Source organism: Drosophila obscura, unplaced genomic scaffold (assembly GCF_018151105.1).
Source record: "Drosophila obscura isolate BZ-5 IFL unplaced genomic scaffold, ASM1815110v1 contig_179, whole genome shotgun sequence".
Taxonomy (NCBI): domain Eukaryota; kingdom Metazoa; phylum Arthropoda; class Insecta; order Diptera; family Drosophilidae; genus Drosophila; species Drosophila obscura.
In genome coordinates this window covers 5316204-5340248 of record NW_024542766.1, presented here as the reverse complement: position 1 = coordinate 5340248, position 24045 = coordinate 5316204, and the positions used below count along the sequence as shown (strand labels likewise).

The 24045-nt window shown below is 49.1% G+C and overlaps 3 protein-coding genes across 4 annotated transcripts; 1 reads left to right on the top strand and 2 right to left on the bottom strand.

Moving 5' to 3' along the window:
• The first annotated feature begins 107 nt into the window (after positions 1-107).
• LOC111082850 (protein hook) lies at positions 108-2865 on the top strand. Its single transcript, XM_022379067.2, has 6 exons — positions 108-1106; positions 1162-1716; positions 1779-1897; positions 1956-2008; positions 2074-2250; positions 2314-2865. The coding sequence occupies exons 1-6, from the start codon at positions 222-224 to the stop codon at positions 2550-2552; spliced, it is 2028 nt and encodes a 675-aa protein (XP_022234759.1). The 5' UTR covers positions 108-221; the 3' UTR covers positions 2553-2865.
• On the bottom strand, positions 2666-23998 carry LOC111082853 (protein hairy). 2 transcript variants are annotated; one of them, XM_022379069.2, is made up of 3 exons: positions 23574-23998; positions 4618-4932; positions 2666-4532 (listed from the first exon to the last, which is right to left on the bottom strand). In XM_022379069.2, the coding sequence occupies exons 1-3, from the start codon at positions 23626-23628 to the stop codon at positions 3382-3384; spliced, it is 1521 nt and encodes a 506-aa protein (XP_022234761.1). In that variant the 5' UTR covers positions 23629-23998; the 3' UTR covers positions 2666-3381. The 2 variants fall into 2 exon arrangements, with proteins under 2 accessions (XP_022234761.1, XP_022234762.2); XM_022379070.2 differs by lacking the exon at positions 23574-23998 and adding an exon at positions 6218-6778 and having other exon boundaries at positions 2670-4532.
• LOC111082859 (dynein light chain roadblock-type 1) lies at positions 21781-22494 on the bottom strand. Its single transcript, XM_022379078.2, has one exon. The coding sequence runs from the start codon at positions 22372-22374 to the stop codon at positions 22036-22038; it is 339 nt and encodes a 112-aa protein (XP_022234770.1). The 5' UTR covers positions 22375-22494; the 3' UTR covers positions 21781-22035.
• Positions 23999-24045: the final 47 nt, after the last annotated feature.

Here is a 24045-nt window from a genome sequence, read left to right as displayed (position 1 = left end):
AATCGATAGTTAACACTATCGCAATCACCTAAGAAGTGCCATCACCATATGATTGACAACTGGCTGCATCGATAGGGGCGTAGTAGCTATCGATAGTGTTAGTGCATCTCTATTTCTGTTTTGTTTTCACTGCAACAGCTGTGGTTTTTTGTGAAATTTTCTATATTTAATTTGCGTTTGTTTTGTTCGCTCCGTTCGACATTGACCAGACGACACGTAATATGTCCGCTGCCAAGAACGAAATGTATTACAGCCTGCTGGAGTGGTTCAAAACCCTGAATCTGAATGCACCCCACGCAGATGCGGAATCACTGGCAGACGGCGTAGCCGTGGCCCAAGCGTTAAATCAATTCGCCCCGGAATCTTTCACAGACTCGTGGCTGGCGAAAATCAAAGCCAGTGCCGTGGGCATCAACTGGCGTTTGCGTATGAGTAACCTAAAGAAAGTAACACAATCGCTCTATGACTACTACAGCGAGGTCCTCAACTACACCCTCAGCGACTTTGTGAAGCCCGATGTACAGCGCATAGCCGAAAAATGCGACCTGGTCGAGCTGGAGCGTTTGCTGCAGCTGGTCCTGGGCTGTGCGGTCAACTGTGCCAAAAAGCAATCGTACATAACCGAGATCATGTGCCTGGAGGAGGAGTTGCAGGCGAACATTATGCGAGCATTGCAGGAGCTAGAGTCCAGCCGTAATGCCGCCGAGGGGGGCATCGTCACGTCGCTGTCGCGCAGTTCCATCAGTGGCATGCTGGATGGCAAGGTGCTGCAAGAGGAGCGCGATGCCATGGCCCAGAAATGTTTCGAAACCGAAAAGAAAATGCTGCTGCTGATCGATGAGAAGACAAACCTACAGCAGGAACTGCAGAGGGTGCAGCAGGAGTTTGCGCGTCTGGAGCACAGCTCCACAGTAATTGGCGACGATGGTGTTTCGTTGGGGCCCGTCCAAACGGGCTCTGTGCGCTACAATGAGCTGCGGCGTCAGCTCGATTTGCTTAAGGAAGATCTACTGCAATCGGAGGGTGCGCGCGAGGACGTAAAACTGAAGGCCCAGCAGCAGGAGACCGACCTGTTGCACATGCAAATGCGTATAGATGAGCTCTTGGTATGGACATATCAGCTATCATTCTTTTGGTTTATTCTAATCCAATTGCCAACAGAAAAGCACTGCTGAGGTGACAACACTCAAGGATGAAGTGGACGTGCTGCGGGAATCGAATGACAAGCTGAAGATCTGCGAGGGGCAGCTGGATACGTACAAAAAGAAGCTGGAGGACTACAATGACCTGAAGAAGCAGGTCAAAATACTAGAGGAGCGCAGTGCGGACTATGTGCAGCAGAACGCACAGTTCGAGGAGGATGCCAAGCGATATGCCAACACCAAGGGCCAGATAGAGTTGTTCAAGAAGGAGATCCAGGATCTGCACACCAAACTGGACACCGAGAGCAGCAAGAATGTGAAGCTGGAGTTTGACAACAAGAATCTGGAGGGCAAGAATCTGGCTCTGCAACGGGCCAAGGATAGTTTGCTGAAGGAGCGCGACAATCTTCGCGAGACCGTGGACGAGCTCAAGTGCGGGCATCTGTCTTCGGGCCTCACTGGCACCACCGTTTCCCGGGAGCTGCAACCCCCAGCCACAGTGGAGAAGATGCAGCGACTCGAGGCGGAGAACAAGGCTTTGCGCGAAGGACAGGGCGGTCAAACGGCTTTGGCGGTGAGCTATAGAAAATTCTCTAATGGCTTTTCTCTATAAATTTCTTTATTTTGCCAATGCAGCAACTTCTGGATGATGCCAACAAACGCTGCGAGAATCTACGCGAGCAGCTAAAGACGGCCAATGAGCGCATTCTCTCCCTATCGCATGCCTCCCAGAGCGACGATCCCATACTGAAAGAGTAACTAAATGTTCATTCTGTTATTGAATATTTGTAAAAACATTTCTTTCCCTTGCAGAAGCGAGTTTGGCAAGCAAATCAAACAGCTAATGGAGCTGAATGAACAAAAGAGTGAGTCTGAAGGAAGTTTTTAATTAACAAAAAAGAAATTAAATTTCATTTAAACTTTCGTGCAGCCCTACAACTGGAGGAGTCGGTGACGCAGAGCTCCTCGCTGCAGTGCAAAGTAACGCAGCTGGAAACAAATCTGACTGCTCGCGAGCAGGAAGTAATGGCCTACGATGCGAAATACCGAAAATGTTTGGAAAAGGCCAAAGAGGTTATCAAGAGCTTCGATCCGCGTATAGCCAGTGGTATTTATAGCCCTAAAAGCAACCAAGAAAATGCATTAAATTATACTAACACACACTTTGCAGCAATCGATGCCAATGCCATGGAGAAGTATTTCGAAGTTGTTGACGAGGAGCCAAAGCCAAAAATGAGCGTTATGGAAGAGCAGTTGATGACCTCTGCGTTCTACAGATTGGGTGTCAATGCCCAGCGCGATGCTGTTGACTCCAAATTGGCCATATTAATGGGCTCGGGACAGACATTTCTGGCACGCCAGCGACAATCGGCGCCACGCAAATCACTAAGTGCAATGAAATCAAAGTAGGGGCAGGGAAGGGCAGTTAATTTAAGGACATATTGCATCGCCAGGGGTTTGTTTGAACATTTATATAAATAATATATATACATACATATATATATACGGCAAGTATTTATTCGATATCCGCATGGATCTGATCTATATAGTATTTTTAGAGGAAATACTTTAATAAAGTTGCAAAAGCAAAAAAAAAAAAAGACAAAATTATCCAAATTAAAATAAATTTTAAATCAATTCTGTTGTTCGATTTTCCTCTGGCAATGAACGATCGATCAGCGATCACTAGAACTCGATAATTATGTTATCAAAATTGAAAATAGTAAATTAAAAATTTTAAATAAATCACAAAAATATTCTGTTAGATTTTGCCTCCTTGGAACGATCACAGGATATCCATCAATAGTCAAAATTCAAATCCAACCAAATCCATCATCATTGTTTTTGTAAATATCTTAGTTTTAGTATAGAATTAAATACATTTAACGCATAGTTCAGGGCAAAAAACACATAGATATTGTATTCATAGGTAAATCATATCGATCGCCTCTCTTCATGCTCTCTCTCTCTCTCTCATCCATACAAAAATCTAGCCAAAGAATCTCTTCTTTGGGCATTGGCACACGTAAGAAATGCAAATTCAGAAAAGGAGCTTCATAGACGAGCAGTTATAACAATAGGTTTCTCTGATCCATCTCCATCCACTCTCTTTGCCATTTGGGGAGGGGGGGTGCGGTCCGCCGGTTGCCGGCGACACCATTTACCATCACCATATAAGCCCAACAAACTTGTGCAGTCTACATACTTGGTACATAAAATCTAGCCTCGTTCTTCTCATTCACCACGGCCGCCACATGCTCTCATCCTGGCCAGGCCCGGGCTGGCCGGCGGCTCCTGCCTGAGCCATGTAGTGGTACTCCTCCTCCTGACGCTGCCTCAGCGCCTGGCGCGCTGCACTGCTCGTCTGCGGCCGCGGACTGGCCTCCAGGGCCTCGTTCTCATTGGAGCCGATGCCGCTCTCCGAGCGCGGCGATGACTGCTGCGTCACGGGCATCGACTTCAGCTCGTTCACAGAGACGCCCGAGCTAACCGAAGCAGCCACGGAGGCTGGCCGTTCTGTTGCCGCTGTCATGACGGAGACGGTGGCACCTGCGGACGCGGACGCGGCCACGGCCATGCTGTTGGCATACGCAGCCGCAGCGGCGGCAGCCACATGAGCGGCCTCCAGTCCACCGGGAAAGCTGGGACTCAGCTTGCCCGCCAAATGCGGCTGGACACGCTGCAGCTCAATGAGCCGCTCAAAGTCCGTGCGCGTGGCAATCGGATCGACCAGGGGCTGGGCACTGAGGCCCAGAGCTGCCGCCAGTTGCACGTAGTGGGGAGGGAGGACGAGCACACCGTTGGCGCTGTCGGGCTGCTGCTGTTGCTGCTGCTGGATCTGCTGGGCCTGCTTCAGCTGCTGCTTGTACTGCTCGAGGACATTGGCACATACTTTACTACGATCGTCCTCGTAGCTCAGCTCCGAGGCGACGCTGCTGGTCGCTGCCCCAGGATCCACCTGCGACTGGATCTGTGGTGGCATCTGTTGGATCTGCTGGCCACGATTGTTGTTCTCGTCCTGTGGCGCCGGCGTCGTGGCCTGCAGCAGTCGCTGATCGGCGCCCAGCTTCAGGCCCTTGCTGTAGTCCAATGGATTCGAGTCCTGGCTGCTGTAGTCCAGCGAATGCTCCTCCGGCTGCGACTTCTTCGTGCTGTTCAGATCGAAGCAGCTGCTGCTGCTCGGACTCTCCACGAAATTGGCCGTCGAATGGGGACAGATCTCCACATCGATCTCTGCTATGCACTGGTCCAGATGTCGCAGCAAACGCGCCTTAGAGCCTGGCTCGCCCAGTGTGGGCATGCTGCCCATTGGCGGGGGCTCTGGCGTGGCCAAATAACGAGCCACCTCCCGAGCACAGTCCGTATAACCCGCTCGATACTTGTTGACAGCTGTAGGTATAGAAAATGCATTCAATTAGATACGTGATACGTGGAGGGGATGGCAGGGGCATTGATGGCATCCCAAAACACTCACATGGATCGTCGAGGTTGCGATGCCGCTGAAAGTGTCGCACCGTCAGCTCCAGGATGTCCGCCTTCTCCAGCTTCGTGTGCTTGGCCTGGCCCTCGCCGTTCTTGGCATTCTGGCTCTTTGTGGACTCGAGAATGAGGGCCTTTAGGATGGCCAGGCTCTGGTTGATGCGCGCCCTTCGTCGCTTCTCCATGAGTGGTTTGTTTGTACGCTTGCTGATGTCCTGCGACGAGGTTACATTCTGCGTGGAGCTCACCAGCCCAATGGACTTTATGCCGCTCCCATTGGCGGTCGAGCCGGCGGCGGTGAATCCGATACCTGCAAAACAAAAGAGCCAAAATGAAATCCAATAATTAGCTGGGGAGTTCTAGTCATGGAATATTTCTTTCTAGCTAATAGGCATTTATGCTGAAGAGTTTGGGGGCCCAACAACATAGAGCATAATCGTACTTTGTGGCCCCACCAATTCTCATAGCTTAACGATATTTGTTAAAGAATTTTGAGCGGAATAGAGTACTTTTTGTTTTGTTTTTTTGGCACATTTTAAATAGTAGAAACTTTTCTGGTTTCCTTCGGACCAGAACAACTTTTAGAATGTAAAATCTTTAGGGATATTTAAAGTCAGTTCCAAAGGGACTGCATATTTATATTTATTTATGAATACAAAAAATTAAAAATTAAATATTTATGAAATTTAAACTTCCTTTAAATCTTATTCTAATTTCTAGGACTAAATGTATAGAATTTCCTTTCTTTTCTATTCTCCTTTCTTTTTTAGCCAAGAACTACGAATAAACCCCATTACATTTTAAATTGTTTTATTTCTACAATTTTCTTTTTAATTATTTTCTATTTATTTTTTAATTTAAATTAATTATTTTCCTTTTTTTTTTAGCGAAGAACTACGAATATAACCATGGATAATATCCATACTTTATTTCAGACTCTTTAACATGTAAATTATATTCTTGCTTAATATCTAAGGATTCTATTTAAATGAAAACTTTCAATAAAATGTAAGCTCTAAATTTTGTTTGTTTTTGTTTTAGTTATGATGATATCTTTCTAAACATTTTTTATTAATTTGTTGGCACTCCTCAAGCAGAAGGCTGTAAGTGCCAGGCGTTAAGGCGCGCCTACAGGTGTTTATTTCTGTGAAACGCACTGTAGTTTACTTTCAATTCATTATTTTGCAAATGAAAAGGAACTTTTGCAACCACTGATTGTGAAACCTTCTAGATTTCTAGAATATATGTCTAATTTTCTATCTTCCTGAGAGAACGAAAATTCTTGAATGAAATTCTTAAAATTTTTGAGTAGTCATTACTTTCGTATTAATCCTTTCTCAGAATTATATTTATTGAATGAATGATGATAAAGTTCTTAGAAAACAAGAACTTGAGATAAGAGTTTAATCCTTGAATAAAGGAAAATTGTGCGCATTAAATGACGTATGGATAAAATAAGCTCCTTAAAGGAAGAGGAATCTTTAAATATTTACGCTATAGTTATTAAATATATATTCTCCTTTTCTACGTATAATTTTAAACCCCCTCTTTAATGCATTCTTCTGTTCAAGGAAATTTAAAAATAATATTTTTACCAGTTGCCGATTTATTTTTCGGGTAATCCTTATCACGTTTTGCTGTCATTTTCTCATTTTTACGGAATTCACAAGAATTCTTTGCTGCGCCAGAGATTCGTTTTCAAAGAGGCTTTTTCACTGTCAATTCGACTTTCAGCTGGAACCCGTTTTTATTTGGAAATTTGTTTCAAAGAGCTGCCAAAATATTGCCGCGCCACAGACAGACTGAAATTTTACGTCTTTTTTGTGTGTTTCGCTCTGCTTGTAATTTCTTCAGGGCAAATTCCGTATCCAAAAGAAAGCAGACGACGACGTCCGTACGGCTCGACGGTTCACGGCTAACTGACGGTAAAAGCAATGCTAAAAGCTGAGCTGTGTGTGTGTTTTTTTTTTTGGTTTCAACTGTTTGCCGCCGGTTGGGTTATTCCGCTGTCGCGTGCGCTTCGTTTGTGCAATATTTCCCGACTGAATGGTGCTGGTGCTGCTGCTGGTTCTGGTTCTGCTGCTTGCTATTTGCTACTGGATGTGGCAGTGGCAGTGGCAGCAGTGGCACGAGCCATCGGCCACGAGGCACAAAGTTTGCCAGCCGTCATCGTGTGGCGCAGCAACCAAAGCAGATTGGAGTCAACCGACAATAAAAGCAACACCAACAGCAACAGCAACGCCTGCCTGCCTGCTGCCTCCCTGCCTGCCCGCCTGACTGCCTCCCTGCCTGGCTGCCTGCCACGTTAATGGTGGTTGTGGTAATGGTTGCCACACACACACACACAGACAGGGACACAGAGCTTAACGACGCAGCAGCAACAACAGCAGCAGCAGAGGCATGTTGCCAGTGGGCGGGCGTTGGCTGCGGCAAATGTCAGGCAGCGCAAGCGACAGGCCGACGTGCCGCCAAGCCGGACAGACGGACGGCGTGACCATGTCTGGCTTTAGCGCGCACACACACACACTGCTGCGATACAGATACACACACACACATACATAGATACCCCCCACACACACACACAGGCATACAAATCAATTCGTTTAGGCGCAAATACGAAATATCCAAGCAAACTTTTTGAATGGGGCGCAAAACGTAGAATCTAGGAGTGGAATGCAATGGATCTATGTACCTAAAGGATACATATATAGTACATATGTACATGGGTAGATCTTTAGATATTTTCATTCACACGACATGTATGTTGTTTTTAGCTGTCTTGGAGCTCAGTCTCTACGTCTCTAGTCTCTGTGTGCAGCAGTCTATTCAAAAGTAATGGGGGAGCAATTGGAACTGTTGGGAGATAGGATGTGAGCTATGGAATACAGATAAAATATAATGATTCCTATATTGATTAATTTTATTCTTAAAAGAATAAATTCTGTTCCATAAAAAATCGAACTTTTGCCTGCTTTTATGTGCCACAAACGGTCTTAAGTAGCAGCCCTTGAAATCAGAGATTTTCAACACACCTTCGACCCATCATATTTATTCCCAGAATGAAACTTGCATTCAACATTTCTGTTCATTGGGTGGACACTGCGTCAGAGCGCTCTGTCAGCAGTCGGGTTAGCCTTAGTTGTGGCCTGCGGGTGGCGACGCAGAACCTCTGACTGTTGCGGGGTCACCAGGGTCAGTGGTGGGGAGCGGTGGCTGGCTGCTCGCTGGATTGGGGTGCTATGGGTGGCGGGTGGGGTGGGGAGTCGCTGACTTTGCCATTCGGCTGCCCGCATCGAAATCATAACACCAACGAGGCGAAACTTCTGCGCCGCAGCCAACAGCAGGAGATGCAGGAGGAGCAGCAGGAGCAGCAGGAGCAGCAGTCGTGGCAAATAATAAGCCAGGCAGCAGGCGACAAAACTGGCTGTGGGGCAAGGCAGAGCAGCAGGGCAGAGCAGCAGGGCAGAGCAGTAGAGGAGACGGATGGGCAGCACCGGATGGAGGTGCCATGGTCATAGGAGAACCGGATGGTATGTAGGTGGGAGGCAGCAGCAGCCAGACGAAGACAACTGTGACACAGCGGGCATGGAAGGGCATGGAAGGGGCAGTGACAGTGGCAGTGGCAGTGGCAGGGACTATTAGATAAATACGTTGGCAGGAAAGTAGCGATGGCAGCAGGGGTGCAGTGCGGTGCGGCAGCAAGGTTGATGGCAACAAATTGCAGTGGATAGTGCCGTGCCGTGCCGTGCCGTGCCGTGCCCGTGCCATGCCGCACACATCAGACGCAGCTTAACAAGGTGCGCAACGCGTTCCGACAACAAGTGCCCCCCAAAACTGTATGCTATGCAAACTTTCCATTTGTTATTGCTGCTGCTGCTGCTGTTCCTGCTGCTGTTGCAGTGCCTCTCTTCCGTTTGCAAGGGAATTATTCAAATCCCAGGCAAATCTCAGGCCAAAGCCAATCGAATTTGTATAAACATAATGCAACAGCAGGCGGTGGCTGGCTGGCATCAGGATAAGCTTTAAGCCCAAAGCCTCAGCCATAACATCTATCACTTGGACAGAGGTGACCGGCCCGCATGTCCACATATGCATCATGGGGTAACATTTCATGCGGGGTTCGCCCATTCGTTCTTCAAATGGTGTCCCACAGATAACCGAGTTCCACTGGCCACCACCAAAGCAAGAGCTGCTGAATTCCTTAATCTTCTAATTGTGATACAGACTGCGATTCAGGAGCATCAAGTTTATGCCTCCCAAGGCTCGATTCAGATGCACAAGCGAAAAATGCAAAAGAGAATGTCCGTGAAGCTAAAAACAAAATACATTTCGTGTGCATGACGAGCCACATTGTTGTTTGACTTGAGTCTAGTCGATAATAATTGTTTCTTATGATTTATGGGCTCAAAAATGTTGCCAAAGGTGTGTTGTTATTTTTCATAACAATTTTAAAGCCAGGCGAAGCACTGGAAGATTACCTTGGACCCTGGAAACGACAGTTTCTACACATGCAAATGGGCCATAAAGACTGAAAGAACCAAAGAGATCTGCTATTCTATTTGTGTGTTCCAAACATCCAACTCTTCTACACTCAGAAGTAACAAAATAAAGTAGAAATCTCTATATAAGTTCATCCTTATTTTGGCCACAGAAATATTTAATAATAAAATACTAAATGGCTCATGGCACTTGCCACCTTCTCCAGCTAAAAACCAGAAACGCCTCTGAGAATTCTTCGAAGCGTAATGAGCAATTAGCATCCACACACCATGTGGCTGAGTGGGGGCGGCCTTTTGGTTGGGGATTGGGCATTGAGGATTGGGGAGTCGGGGAATCGGGGAGCCTTCTACTCCTTCGCTGATGGTCACACGGAGCCCAGCCGCGTAAGTGCGAGCCGCTTGGGTCGTTGGCTCTTTTTTTATGCGGCTTAGCCAGGTGTAATCATAGTCGAACGCTCACACACAGACACGCTGAAACAGAGAGTGCTACGCAGTCACCCACAGTTGCACGTGGCATGTGGCATGTGGCAGGGGCAGGAATAGAGTAGGGGTAGGAACTGGGGGGGCACCCACATCCACTTGGCGCATGTTGCCAGCCAGCTGCCGTCGCCGTCAGCCAAATTACTGAACTGAACGATGACTTGAATGCGGATGGGAGTCACGGGGGGGTGGCCTGTAGCCTGTGTGGCATGCGGCATTCGGCATGGGTTGGGGGGCAGTCATGTGGTGCTGGCACACACATAAATCGTTTATAGCCACACCGAGACCCGAGATCGAGGCTGGGGCCGCAGCCGGAGCAGGGGCAGAAGGCAGGCCCAAGCCGCCAGCGCCATCATCGTCATGACCGTCATCGTCGTCGTCCTCGTCCTGCTCGTTGTTGTCGGCGCTAAAAGCTCTGCCGCGTCCATGACTCTGACTGCTGGGTCTGCTGCTGCTGCTGCTGCTTCTGCCACACACATCTCTGGCCAGAGCTAAGCCCCCCGAACCCAAACACCAACAATGCTGCCAATGTTTCTGGTCGACTTGACAGGCCCCACTGGCTGCCACTCCAGCGCAGGCTGGAGTCCACACTATGCTGTGTGGCATGCCACCTACCACCCCCCCCTACCCTACCCCACACTAGAAAGGGCAGCCGTAGCAGTGGCAGTGGCAGTAGCCCTGTAACAGCCGGCAACATGCAACCTTTTGGCCAGGTCTCAGCAAAGTGTGGACTGTGGTAAATACCCTGCAATGCACACAATCGTTGGCCAGGCCACACAATAGCCAAAGGACGAAGGAGGAAGGACGAGGGCGCAGGGCCAGAGCCAGAGTAAGGAGAATCCAGAGTCCAAAGGTATAGGAAAAGCCTGGAGATCCTGAAGCGACTGGCACAAAAAGGTATTGGTGGCAAAACAGAAATGAAAATCAAACTGAGGCAAAAAAAAAAAAAATAAACCCCCACACACACACGCGGGTTGGAGAAAAGGGGAGGAAAATTCCCCACAGGAAAAGCTTCGGAAGTGCGCTCACTGCCGCAATGGCAACGGAAGCAGGACGGACAGGACAGAACAGGCAGGACAAGACCAGAGGCAGAGTCAGGGGCAGGGGCAGAGCAAGGACGAGGACCAGGGCACGGCACGGCACGGACAGGCCAGGCCAGGCCAGGAATAAAAGGGGAGCGAGTGCGGCACGAGAAAGGCAGTTTGTCAAGTGGCGGCAGAGAGAGGAAGTGCGCGGTGTAGAGGGAAAAAGCAGAAGTGCTGTGTGCTGTGTGCGGTGCAGAGGGACACAGAGAAACAGAGAAGAGAAGTGCCGTGTGCGGTGCGGTGCGGTGTAGAGGGTGCCACACGGGTGGGGCCATGACACGACCTGCTGCTCCTGCTCCTTTTGCTCCCTCTGCGCCTCTTGCTCCTTCTGTTCCTTCTGCTTTGCTCTGCTGCTCCTGCTGCTGGTGCTGTCGGCTAAAGAGAGAAAAATGACTAAATCAAAAGGAAGTGCGCCACACTGTGCGGTGTAAGAGCACGTACAATACGCCAGGATGGAGCGCCCGAGCTCCAGTGTCTGTGTGTGTGTGGTTGTGTGTGCGCCAGTGTATCGGTGTGTGCTCGAGTGTGCATGACTGTTGGTGTGGCTGTGTGTGTGGCTGTGTGTATGGGTGCGGGTGTGTCTGTGTGTGCTGGCGCGTGCTTCGAAGACCGACAGCCTGACGGCTAGGAGCACCACACAAAAGGTGCCAGAGAGAAAAGATGGAGAATATTGGGGGAGAGATAAGGCTGTGGCATAACTAATAGATGAATGAACTATAGGGGGAGTGAACTCATCGAAGAATGAACTATATCGGGGTAGTGAACTATGAACAGAATGAACAAATGGGAGAATGAACAGTAAGAGGAATAAACTACAAACAGGATGAACCAGTAGAAGAAAAATTAGTGGACAAAAGCAATCAACAGCAGACTGAAAAAATTGAAGAATGAATCTGAAGCAGAATGAACAAATAAAAGAATGAACCAAGAGAAGAATGAATCAATAGAAGAATGAACAATGATCAGAGAGAATCAGTGAATCAAAGGATGAAGCTACCATTAAGAAAATTTCCAATGAATCTACAGAAGAATGAATTAATCAATAGGAAAATTAATCCACAGAATGAATGAACCAATAGAATGAAGAATGAACTATCAGAGGGAGACTGAAAGCAGTAGAAGCGTGAATCAACAGGTGACTTAATTTATAAATTAATCACCAATTAATCACTGATATAACTGCAGAAATGTATGCAACAAAGAGCTAATGAATTGCCCATTTAAAGCTCTTTCCAATCATTTCTATCATTTTCAGGCTGGAATTGTAAACCCTCTTCGAACACATTTGTCGGGTGCACCTGGCATGGCCGCAATATGGCAGAGGCAGACGGCAAACGCAAACAGAAGCGGAGCAGTGGTGTGAAAAAAATTGAAATTTGCGTGAGTGCTCCAACTGCGGCATGGCGTGGCAGCCTTCCCCACACCCGCCCCTGCCACCGACATTCCCCCGACAGGCAGCAGCAGCAGCAGCGCTTTGGCTGCCTTCCAAACCCCCAGTCTCCCAGTGTGAGCGGTGGGCTGGGAGGATGGCGGGTGTGTTGGCAAATGTCTGTGTGTGTGGGCGTCGTTTGCACTTCAATGCTAATGTTGGCTTGGCAGCGACGTCTGTCGTCGACATTTTCTCCGTGTGGATGGGGGGGGGGGACGACACCCGGAGCCGGGTTACAGCGTGTGGGGTATGGGCATGGAACTGCGGACTACGGACTACGGATCAGAGACTGGGGACTGGCACAGGGACAGGCCATGGCCAGGACGACGCGTGTCGCTTGTTCGTTTTGGGCATTTTTTGGGATTGGCAGTGGGCGGACGACAGCGGCAGGAGTGAGCCATGTGTGTGTGTGTGTGTGTGGGAGGGTGAGAGAGCGAGGAGTGTGCACTGCTTGTCAACGAAACAACAATGGGAACTCAACACAGCGGCGCGCAAATGTAGGCAACGCTTTTTTTTTCGAATCCAATTTCTGCATGAAAAAAGTGAAAAAATGCACCAAAAATACAAAAATAAAAACAAAACAAAAAATGAGTGGGGTGACCAAAGCCTAATCCCTAATGACGTTAACCAACACAGCTCACCCACACACACACACACACACGACCAATCTGCTGTCCAAAATTTAGCAAAAATGCTGCCCCCCAATCCGCTGCTGCAGATTCTGTTATAAAACTTGAAGGCAACAAAATTAAACTTGGTAAAAAAAAAAGAAAAAAGGTTATACAGAGGTTTTTTTAAACATTTATTTTATTTTATTTTATTTTTTGCACTGACTACAAGTGGCAAAAGTTTGCTTATGTGTGCGGTGTGCGGGGTGTGTGTGTTTTAAATGCTGCGCCTCATCCGTGGGCCCTGGCTGGGTCGCTGTCGGATCCGAGCCGTGTTTTGCCATGGCGCCCTTTTGCGCGTCAATGACTTGCCTTTGCCTTTGCTGCTGCCGCCGCCGCCGCCGCCGGCTGCCACATGTCAAACCCACCTACAGATGACCCCTCGAGCCCCCCCGCCCTCCCCTTCATTTTGCCTTTCAGCCACATTTCGCACACAACTTTTGCCGCATTAAATTTGAGGCAAAAAGCACGCGCGCTGGCAGCCAAAAAAAAGAAAAGAAAAAAAAAAGGAAAGAGCAGCAGTAGCAACAACAGGATCACACTGAAAGAAAGGCTGCAAAGATCTGAGACACGAATACGAGTATATATATATATTCAGCAAAATTGTGGAAATAATTTTATTTGAAAGCTACCACTGTGGAATTTTTGCGAGTACGTCTCACTGGGCTAGGAGCTAGTCTCTCTCTCTCTCTTTGAGAGAGCCTCTTAAATGCTAAGCTACTCTGCGAGAGGGCACTGCAGGGGAGTCCGGAAATTGTTTGCTTAATTTTGGACATAAAATAAAATAAATGGGCTCTCCTCAAACCTCTCATTTTCCCGCAGTGCATTTTCCCTCGCTTAAGCTTTGGACTCACAGTCGACTAAAGTCGTTGTCTGCCACCTACCACCTACCGCCTACCACCCGCGTCACACGTGCCACATCATCACCCATCACCGCTTTGGGCCCTGCTGGCTGCCGGTTGCCGTCTGCTGCCAAACAAGCGTGACCTGCCACGCAACAGACCGACTTTGACGCTCAAAATGCTTTTGCCGTTGCCTACGCACCGGGGCAAATCGAGACCCGTTTGCCGTTTGGGGACCTCTACTCATTGGGAAGGTGTGGTGTGGGTGTGGGTGTGGGTGTAGCTGTAGGTGTGGGTGTGGGACCACAGTGGTTCAGGCCCCAGGGCGTCGCGTCCCCGTCCCGTCAGCTCGTCAGTCATCAAGGCTGTTTGCGGTCTGCTTTTTGGGGGCGCTGTCTGCTGTATGTGTCTGGGATTATGTACAGTGAAAGTTGCCTTGGGGCGGACAGTAGAGGACGATAGGGGAGAAAGAATTCTCCTGCCAGTGAGTGAATTAATGAGTGGAATATATGCTAATCAAATGCGGCACAGATCGTAAAGGAATGCCAGCAGATATGTACATTTCTCTATCCTCAGTCGCAGTCTCAAGTCGGAGGGAGGCTCGGAAAAGCCTACGAGGAATTTGAGTAGAGCATACGACAGCGACTGTCATATCTATATATCTGTATCTATAACTATAACTACATCTACTTCATTATCTTTTATAAATTCTATGTTAATATTCTATATTTAATTGGCTCTACCTAAACAGCAACCTGTTCCTTGGGACATCTGCTACTGTAGGTCTTTCGATGATTACCTCTACCTATAGGTATGTCTGGATATATATGTACCTATATATATTTCAGGTTCAGGCTGTGTATATTTGTATAGCTTTGGCATCTGCTGGTAGCCCACAAAACAAAACAAAACAAAAACACAAAAAGGTACGATTGACGAGCGTCAGAAATATTTTATGGTTTCGCTCTGGCACCTCGCTCTGCCATTCAGTGCCGTCCTTCCCTCTCTTGATTCCTCCACCATCCTACCCACCCACCATCTCTCTGCCACTCAGTGCCTCCTCGATTGTTCTGCCACTCAGTGGCAGTGCCCCTCGCTTGATTCCACCGCCCGCTTATCCATATTGATTTGCCACATTTACAATTTTCAGCAAAATATCTAACGAAAAAAAACCTTCAGCGATTGGCGTTGCCGGATGGAGGCAGACGACGCCTTCTACGCTAATTGCTAGATAATCGCCGAGAGTTGAGAAAGTTGTCTCCTCTCTCTCTCTCTCCTCTCTCCTCTCTCTGGGCGTGGCAGCTTCTTTAAGTTGTTGACTTCAAGTTCAAACACAAGTCCGCAAACATTCAAAGGCGCCCTGCCCCGCGGCTGCTGCTGCTGGTTCCCCCCCATGCCCTCTTGTGCCCATTAATTGGTGGCGTGTTAGAAAGTTAAGCTCCTGCTGCTGTCGCCTGGTGCCTGGTGCCTGCCCCAAGTACTGTCATTACCCCTGGAGCTACCTCCTCGTGGCAAGTAATACGTTAGCAAACACAGCCACACCACAGCCCACACCAGAGCCCACCCCACCCAGATACTGGGACTATGAGGATGAGCAGGAGCAGGAGCAGGAGCAGGAGGAGGGCAATCCAAGTGTACGTTCAGCTGTCTGTCCGTGACGCCACTTAAATACATGCGCACACAAACACAACTCACACACAATGCGGCGGGTGGGGGAGGGGGCACAGTGGCACAAAGTGGCAAAGAAATGTAGCACGGAAAAAAAGAAAGCTAAAGAAAAAAAGCAAATAACAAGGAAAAGCCAGCAACTTCAAAGAGAACGCAGCCCAATTATCCCGGCAAGAAGATCGTTGCCAAGGCAGCCACGCAAAGTGCGAATATGCTGAGCAGGAAAAATTCTACATATATTGGTAGCTCTTTGAGAGCGGTGGCGGAGCGTATAAATACACAGATTGAGCAGAAAAACGTCTCTTATTTCAAGGTATGCACAAGATATGCATACAGGAAGGCTGATTGCCCATAGAGCCAACTACGTTTCCTGTCGAAGCTCCTGTGCCCTGATGGGGGGATCTTTATAACTAAAATTATAACTTAAAAGAGATTTACATGACTTGGAAATACAGTCCTATAAGCATACAGTTTCGATGCAATTCTCTCTTAGTTTTCCACATCTAAAGAATGTTTTTCTGTGTAAAAGAGCAAAACAAAATTAATGCTCCAAAGCTAACAGCTAAAAACAGTGTTAACAATGCTAAAAGGAATGAGAGCTTAGTTTCGAACTCGAATCTTCGAGATATATATAAAAAGCGCTGCGATCTTGCAAACATTTTTGAGTTTAAATTCAAATTTAATTTTAAAAATTCTTTTAGGTTGTCCTGTTCCTGTTCCTTCCTCTACCATTTTTTTCTAGGACACTGAAATGATCCTCTCCAACCTCTTGATGCATCTAAAAACCATTTAAGTGAAGTAGAACCCCCATCAAATTGAAATTTCAATTGCATTTCCAACCCCCATATGATTGTTCGAGTGCCGTGCCCTGCCCTGCCCTGCCCTGGCGTGGTGTACGAGTATGTTTATATGCCCGTTTTCTGGTCACAATCAGTGGCTCTCTTTAACTGATTTTTGCTGGTGCCTGTTGTTGGCCTGGGGGCGGCAAGCCCCAGAGTTCCCTTGAAATATTCTGCTTAATGAAGCAACGACTGCGTTTCCTGCCTCAGCCAATTTGGTGTGAGTGGTGTAATTCTTTAGCTATTACGGATAACCAGCCAACCAGCCAACCAACCAAGCAACCAACCGGGCAGGGGCAGGGCAGTGCAGGGCCCATCCTCCACCTCCAGCTTCCATTCCAGGCGCCGGGTTCAGCTCCACTTTCAGTCCTCCCCCACACACACAAACACAGCGGCACCTGCGACAGTCAGGCGGGCCAGACGACAGACAGCCTGTGGTATGGGGGGGGGGGTCCTGGATACTGCCAAGGGACAAGGACTGGCTGGCATAAAAAGTTACGCACGGACTCCTTCCCCTCAGCAGGACGTAGCCTTTATAAGCCACCTGCCAAAGGCAAGGGACGAGGCTCTCAACGTTCATCTGCGTTGAGGTGGTGGTGGCGGCGGCGGCGGCAATCAGAGCCAGTCATGGCCGTATGGCGCACACACAGCACACAGCACACACACACAGACACCACCCATCATTTCCGCCACACTTCACCCGTAGCACAGCCAGCAGCAGCAACAGCAACAGCAACCACATGGCTCCACTCCACCACTTTGGCAACAAAATGTCCCACAATTACCACTGAGGCCACATCCACATCCACATCTAACGAAGCCGATGATGATTCCTATGACAATTTTCTATAGCTGGCAAGTGGCAACTGCTCAGCGACACTCCTTTCCCCTTTGCCTTGTCCCTTGAGCTCTGCTCTTGGGGTTCAAGCCAAGCCACCTCCAACCCCCCCCCAAGTCTAAATCCAACTAACAATCAGACATTGCCACCGCCACTCGTTGAGGCTGCTGCTGCTGCTGCTGCTACTGCAACTGCTGCGGCAGGCCGGGGCCAGTCGGTCGCCAATGTCCGTGTCCCGTGTCCATGTCCATGTCGGTGTCCCCGTGTCCCCTTGTCCGTATATTCCGTGTCCATGTCCGTCCCATGCTGTCCAACGTCCAACTGTTTTGTGTGCTGCGTCTCACCATTCCGATCCCGTTATCATGTCTCCAGTTTCAAAGTTTTCTCATGTAACCAGCCACCACGGGAGGAAGCGTCCGTAACGGGCAGGGATCAGAGTCATGCCAAGGGGCGACACAACCAGCAGACGGTCGCACGTAACGGATGAATGGGCGGACGTGGAGCACCATGCCATTCCATTCCACACCACTCACCACTCATACTCACACCACTGCAGCGGCATTGCGGCTAAAAAGCCATACTATGCCATGACATGCCATGCCATGCCATGCCAGTGCTTCAAGGCAACCAGAAGCAGCCACAGCACAGTCATGGAATGCCTAAATACGGCAACAGCAACAACAAGCGGATTGGGTAGGCTTTTCGACCATAGGAATACCCAGTAGAATGCTTAAGCAAGAATTTGAATTTAAATTTGAACGCTCAAGTGTTGGAAATAGTCGAACTATCGATTAAGCGATCAGCGGCACTTTTGCTTTGTTAACACTGTTTTTAACTGTTCTTTTTTTCGTCCTCTCTTTATTGGAATTCAGTGGGAATATTTGTAATTTGTGTGCTCTAAATGGCTTGAAATTCGTCGCTTCCCTGATTTAATATACCCTACACATTGAACAATACCAGGGTATACTACTAGAGCAACATCCACGCTCCAGACGACACTCGCCAAACACCATGGAAATGGAGAGCAACTGCTGCTGTTCCACTCATACTCCCACCCACTTCCATCTCTACGCTCCGCACCACACCGCCCACAGCCACAACAATAAGGAGTAAGCTCCATCTCGACCCTTCGGCCCGCACTCCGACCTCTGCCTGTCTGTCTGTATGTCTGCATGTCTGCATGTCTGCATGTGTGTGTGTTCGTTGTGTAGGTGTGAGCGAGCCGCCTGTTCGTCTGGCTTCCGTTGTGTGTATGTGCATGTGCTGTCGGAGAGTTGGCTGCAATTATTCCGTTAGTGTTGGGTCACCCCTCCCACTCACCAATTCACTCCACTCTACTCTCTTGCCCCCGCAACTCCACTCCACTCCACTCCAACCATCCATCCATCCACAACAAAACAGAGGAGAAAAGGCGCGTCCGCATCGCTCGTTACTCACACCAACAAGTGCAGCTGCTGTTTTCCTTTGGGCCTTCCACTCATCCTATGCGAGTCGTCGTCGTCGTCGTCGTCGTCCTGTTGCCGCTTGCCGTTGCTGTTTTTGTCGACACTTTTTTCACGGCTTGCTCGCTTGGCTGCTCTTTCGTGCGTTGCCAGTGCCAGTGCCAGTAGCAGTGGCAGTGGCAGTCCCAGTGCCAAAGCCGTATTCCTCCAGCTCCAACCATCAACAATTTCAACCGCATCCCCCATCTCCTATCCACATCCACAACCCCGAACCCAATCCCCCCCTACTGCTTGTTTTTCTTTGGGGTTTCGCGCTCAGTCGTTCGTTGAGCTTTGGCTTGGCTGCCTGCTCTCCATGGCCTCTCCTCTCCTCGCCGCTCCCTTCCCGCATTCACCATGCTATTTGCCATGGTCCTTTTTTGCCTGAAAATCAAAACACACGTCTCGGCGTGCGGCGCACATCTGCATGGAATTTCTAAAGTACGTGCCACGGACAAATGGACGGCCAGCCAACGCCAAGCGCCATTGCCAGCCATTGCCATCTTTTGCCACAACCGCCAGGCAACTTTGGCGCTGTGCTCTGCTCTGCTGTGCTGTGCTGTGGCACATTCATGGATTACATAGCTACTAGTCGTACCAGCAGCAGCCATTCCTATTCCATCGTCGCTTGTCTGTTTGTATATTTTGGCGGCATGGCGGCATGGCGGCGAGAACGTGAACCGTAACATGCAGAACCTTTAGTGAAAAGATACACTAAAAGAAAATGTCCCCACATACCAATAAAAGAGAGAGAGAGCGAAAGATCGATGATCCGCTCTTTCTTGTAATTCGAGTTCGAATTTGAATGGGAATAGTGTTGGAAAAGACAAAAACCAAACTCCATGGAGAGCAATCTTTCTGCAGGCCTGGATTTAATCCTAACAGATATAGATCAATCAATCCAAATAGCTAATGATTTTGTTGCTGTGTATCCCGGGTAAGGCGTTGCGGCCTGCGCGTGCGGTGTTCAAGCTTGGCATTATAATTTCTTGCTCCGCATAGAAGCTCACACACATACTGGTACATACTCGTACATACAACGCCACCGTGTAGATTCAGGGCGCACATTTTAACACTCTCAACAATAAACAGCATGTCACTTAGCTCAAACTTCAAAAGTGCGCCAGTCTGGGGCTCTGGTCTCTGGTCTCGGGGCTTGGGCTATGGCTATAAGTAGGATTTGAGCATGGGCAGCGATTGGGTAGATACGAGTATACGTATACATGTAGATGTGGAGCAGTAGGAGCAGTTGGAGTTGCGAGGAGAAGGAGTCATCGTCGCAGTCACCGACATCGTTATGCGAATGCCGCCAGCATGCTTCCGTGCCGTGCCAAAGTTTTTTATTTGTCATCGTCGTCGTTGGCGGCAACGGAATTCGCCTGACAACAAGACGGGCGACGCGCGACGGCAGTGGCAGTGGCAGTGGCTGGCGGTGACAACGACAAAGTTCTGCACCCGCGCTGCAGAGGGGTGGTGGCTGTGGCTGTGACTGCCACGGGCGGGGTGCGAGTTGAGTTGAGGTCGTTGATGGGTGCTGGCGATAATAAACAGACCCAGACCCAGACCGAGCGCGAGACACACACATCCGTACCGCCACCACCACTCAAGACGAGAGCCAGCGGCGAAACGGCATGAAAAAGGCGCGCACACTGAAACACTGAAGTGTGACTTTGTAGGCCACAAGACGTGTCCTGGTCCCTTGATTAGGAGGAAAAGTAAAAAAAAAAAAAAACCCGAAAAAGTATGCTACATTTTTATCTGGATCTTCATCATAGATCTAAAAATAATCGAAATTTGCACTTAAAGTGGACTTGAACTTGAAGCATTGCTAGTGTTGTAAAGCGCTCACATTATTGGCTAAGAAACTGGGCAAAAATCCTTGCGTATTATCCCACTGTACTTGTAAGCGGTTTGATTGTCATGGCAATTCGAAAGCATTTGTCGGTCGCTCGCCCCGCACAGACACAAAATCCTACACCCAACCACACGGGCCCCACTCCAGGACTCTCGGTCCCCCACTACCTCCCTCCCTGCTTCCCCTCAGTGGCGGCACACAACTGAGGCAGAAGCAAGCAGCAGCAGCAGCAGCCACTTGCCACATTTGGCTTTCTGCCAGGGCCAGACTCCAGGACTCGTGCTGCCTGTGCCAGCAGTGCGGTGGGTGTGCGGCAACGGCAACTAAAAATGCGACGTGCGAGATTATCGTGTCGCTTGTTGGTCGTCCCCATCCGTACACTAACACTAACACCCATACACAGACACCCCCCATCCCTTTGTTGTTGGTGTTTTCTGTGGCTGCGCACAAGCTCTCCACCCACTCTGCCAGTGTATCCTCCGTCCACCCCCCCGTCCACCATCTCTTCCGACAACTTACTGGCGCGCTGACGGAGGCAACTGCTGACTGCTACTTATGGCGTTGATGATGGCACAATGACAACAACAACCAATACTTTAGTTCAGGTGTCGACTAAATGATACCCAGAGCTCACTTACTAAAAAAACTAAAAATAACAGATTTCGCAGTGTTGTAAACAGTATTGGTAAACGATCGATGAACTGTTTATGCTTTAAAAAAGAAGAATTTGAGGCATATTTGAGGATAGCTAACACACATCCCCCGTGCACTTAAATGGGGCATATTTTGTGCCAAGGCCCAACATAGACATCGCATCCAGCAGCGAGCCCCAGCCGTGCGCACGCGAGGATAACGACTCGACGGAGGACGCCAACAAGCCCGACAGGACAGAGTGTGTGTGTGTGTGGGCGTGGGACGAAAATAGGGGATGGGGTGGAGGATGTGCTGCCTGCTGCTGCTGCTCCCTGCTGCCTGCTGCCTGCTACTGCTGTGCTGTGTGCGACTAATTGGGTGAGAGAATGTGGGTGCTTAAATTGGTTTCGTGCTTTCGTGTGACGCGTGCGGAGGCGTGTAAAGCTTTTGCCTCGGTGTGCGTGCGTGCGTGCGTATGTCTGTGTGGGTGTGTGCAGGCGACAGGCTGCCCTGCTCCTGTTGTTGTTGCTGCTGTTGTTGCTGGCATGAATGCTTGATGGCGTGACGGCAGCCGGTTGTTGCCAGCAATTGGAACGAACGCGGCATGGGGGATGTGTGGGGAGCACAGTCAGGCAGCCAACGAGGACGACGCCGCCAACGCCGCCACCGACTACGACTCCGATGAACGAAACAAACAAAAAAAAAGCAAATACAATTTGCCTCGCCTGGATGTGAATTTTATTTTTGCGTACTTTTTTTTTTTTTTTTTTTTGTTCTCTGCTTTCACAATTTTACTTTTGTTGTATTGCTCTGTGCTTGCGATTTGTGTGGCGGCGGCGGCGGCGGCGCTGGGGGAAGGTAGAGGAGAGTTCGTGCAAGGACTTTTCATCTCCCCAAAAATTCCACACCCCTCCCCCCCGCTGGCACAGCTTGTTTATGCCATTTTGTTTATGCTGCCCACATGACGTGCACTGCGCACTTTTTGTTCATTTTTATATTTTTTTAGTTCTTTCACCTGATGGTGGATGGGTTGGGTGGGATGGGGCTGGTGTCTGAAGTTTCGTATTGATGGTCACACGTCACATTTGGAATTCATTCACGCACTCTTCTTGGACGATGATGTGCTATTCCGTCGCGCCTCATCCAATGTGTTCGAATCCTGGACGAGTATGATCATGTGCTCGTTCTCGGCGGCCACCAGAATCTCCCTCTTGACGGTGCGCATCCGCAGATACGTTAGATCATCCGTGGACTCCAGCTCGCGCACCATGGCGCGTGCCATCCGCACCATGGGTCCCATTTTCTCGGCAAATATGTGGCTAGACGTCGTATCCATGGATGTGCGCATGGGTACGCCCTCGCCATTCACCAGTATGGCGCCCATGACGCCCGGCAGATTCAACAGGCGATCGAATGTCGCCTCAACGTCCGACATGGTGTTTGTTCTTAATCAAAAGGTGAATTTTTTCTGAGGCATCTCAAAATGGCAATCAAATGTTTAAGCGATGGGGGAAACTTTTGTTAGTTTTAGGAAATTCCAACAGGACTTTCAAGGCTTGGCAGGATCCCCAGATGTTACGCAAGTTACGTGTATATTTAATTGGAATCTGTTTCAAGCACCGAAGTCCTACCTAGTTCTAGAATCGCAGTGGATTGAGTAATCCAATCAGTTGTCCAATTAACTCTTAGATGCCCGAGTCCGTGAGGCAAGTTGCAACTCCATTTGACTAGCGTTGCAGGGAGTCCTGCACAGCCCCCTTCCACGACTATGACATTAGGCATGGGGACACATTATGCAAGCCTTGCAGAAGCCTTTCTGGAGCTGGAGTCCTTGTCAAAGGACCTTATCCAGTGTTACAGCACGCGGCATGGCATTGCCTTCGCACCCCCAAAAGCGCATTGAGTGGGCGGGGACCGTGACGAGACGAGGCGCCACCACCCATGCTGCAGAGAGCAATCATTTCTGGCAGCATGCTGCGTTGCCTGGCGGCAGCAGCCAGCACAGACGACGACGGCGAGGACGACGACTGCGAAGGTTGGGGGTCACGTAAATGGCGTTGAATTACAGCCCGACAATCGAAGCGTTGAAGTCTCGAACTTAAGAGTTACGTCTGCGCCGCCACCACCGCAGAAAGCACGGCCCACACCCACACCCACACAGCCGTGGCCGTGGCCACCCACTCCCTTGCCTGTGTGCATAATTCATAAGCCCGGCTAGGCCACAGATTGTCTCGGCAGCGGCGGCGGCGGCGGCGGCGGGGTCGAGTCGAGTGCGCACGCACGCCACCAAGCCGATGATGAGCTCAGGACAGCAAAGCAACAACAACAACAAAAATATATAACTTTATGACTATGGGTCGGGTCTTTGGGTGTCACGTGCGGGTCTGGGTCCGGGTCCGGCTCCGGGCTTGCATGTTGTATAATTCATTTGCCGTAGTAAACCCCTTTTCGGTGTGCAGAAACTATTTATTCAATAATTCGTCGTAAAAGGTTAGCACGGAGGAACGCCACGCAGGGAGAACGCCACACGGATCTGACACAGCGGCGCTGGCGGACCACCCCCAGCTTTGAGACATTCCTAACTTTGCCCCAAAATGTTTGTGGCATGTGTGCGCATATTTATATATGACTTACCCAATGATTTCAGGTGTTTTTCCATCTTAAATTCACACAAGAACGTGATCAGCATGCTTATATGGCGTCACTCCGTGCAGCCACGCGCCGGCAGCTTATTTTCCAAGCCAGAAGATCACTTGAGCATGTTTTTCCAATACCCCGCACATCGCGCACACTCGAAACACTTTTCAACATAACCGTAACCGAAAATAACACTAAACAAAACGAACTTTATTGAGCAAAGTATTAAACAAAACGCGCGCTGCAAATAAATAAAACGTGGTATGCAAAATGAACGGTAAATAATATGCAGGGGCTGACAACTTTTGGCAAATGAAATTGGCGCGAGAAATTACTGACATACTGACTGCCAAATTGTGCGAAATATCAGCTGTTCAAAAATACCAAATTCGGCATTGCTAACACCGTTCAGTGTTGTAAAAAGAGTAAAATTTTTGAAAGCAAATTTGAAAATGCGGCCAGTTCTAAC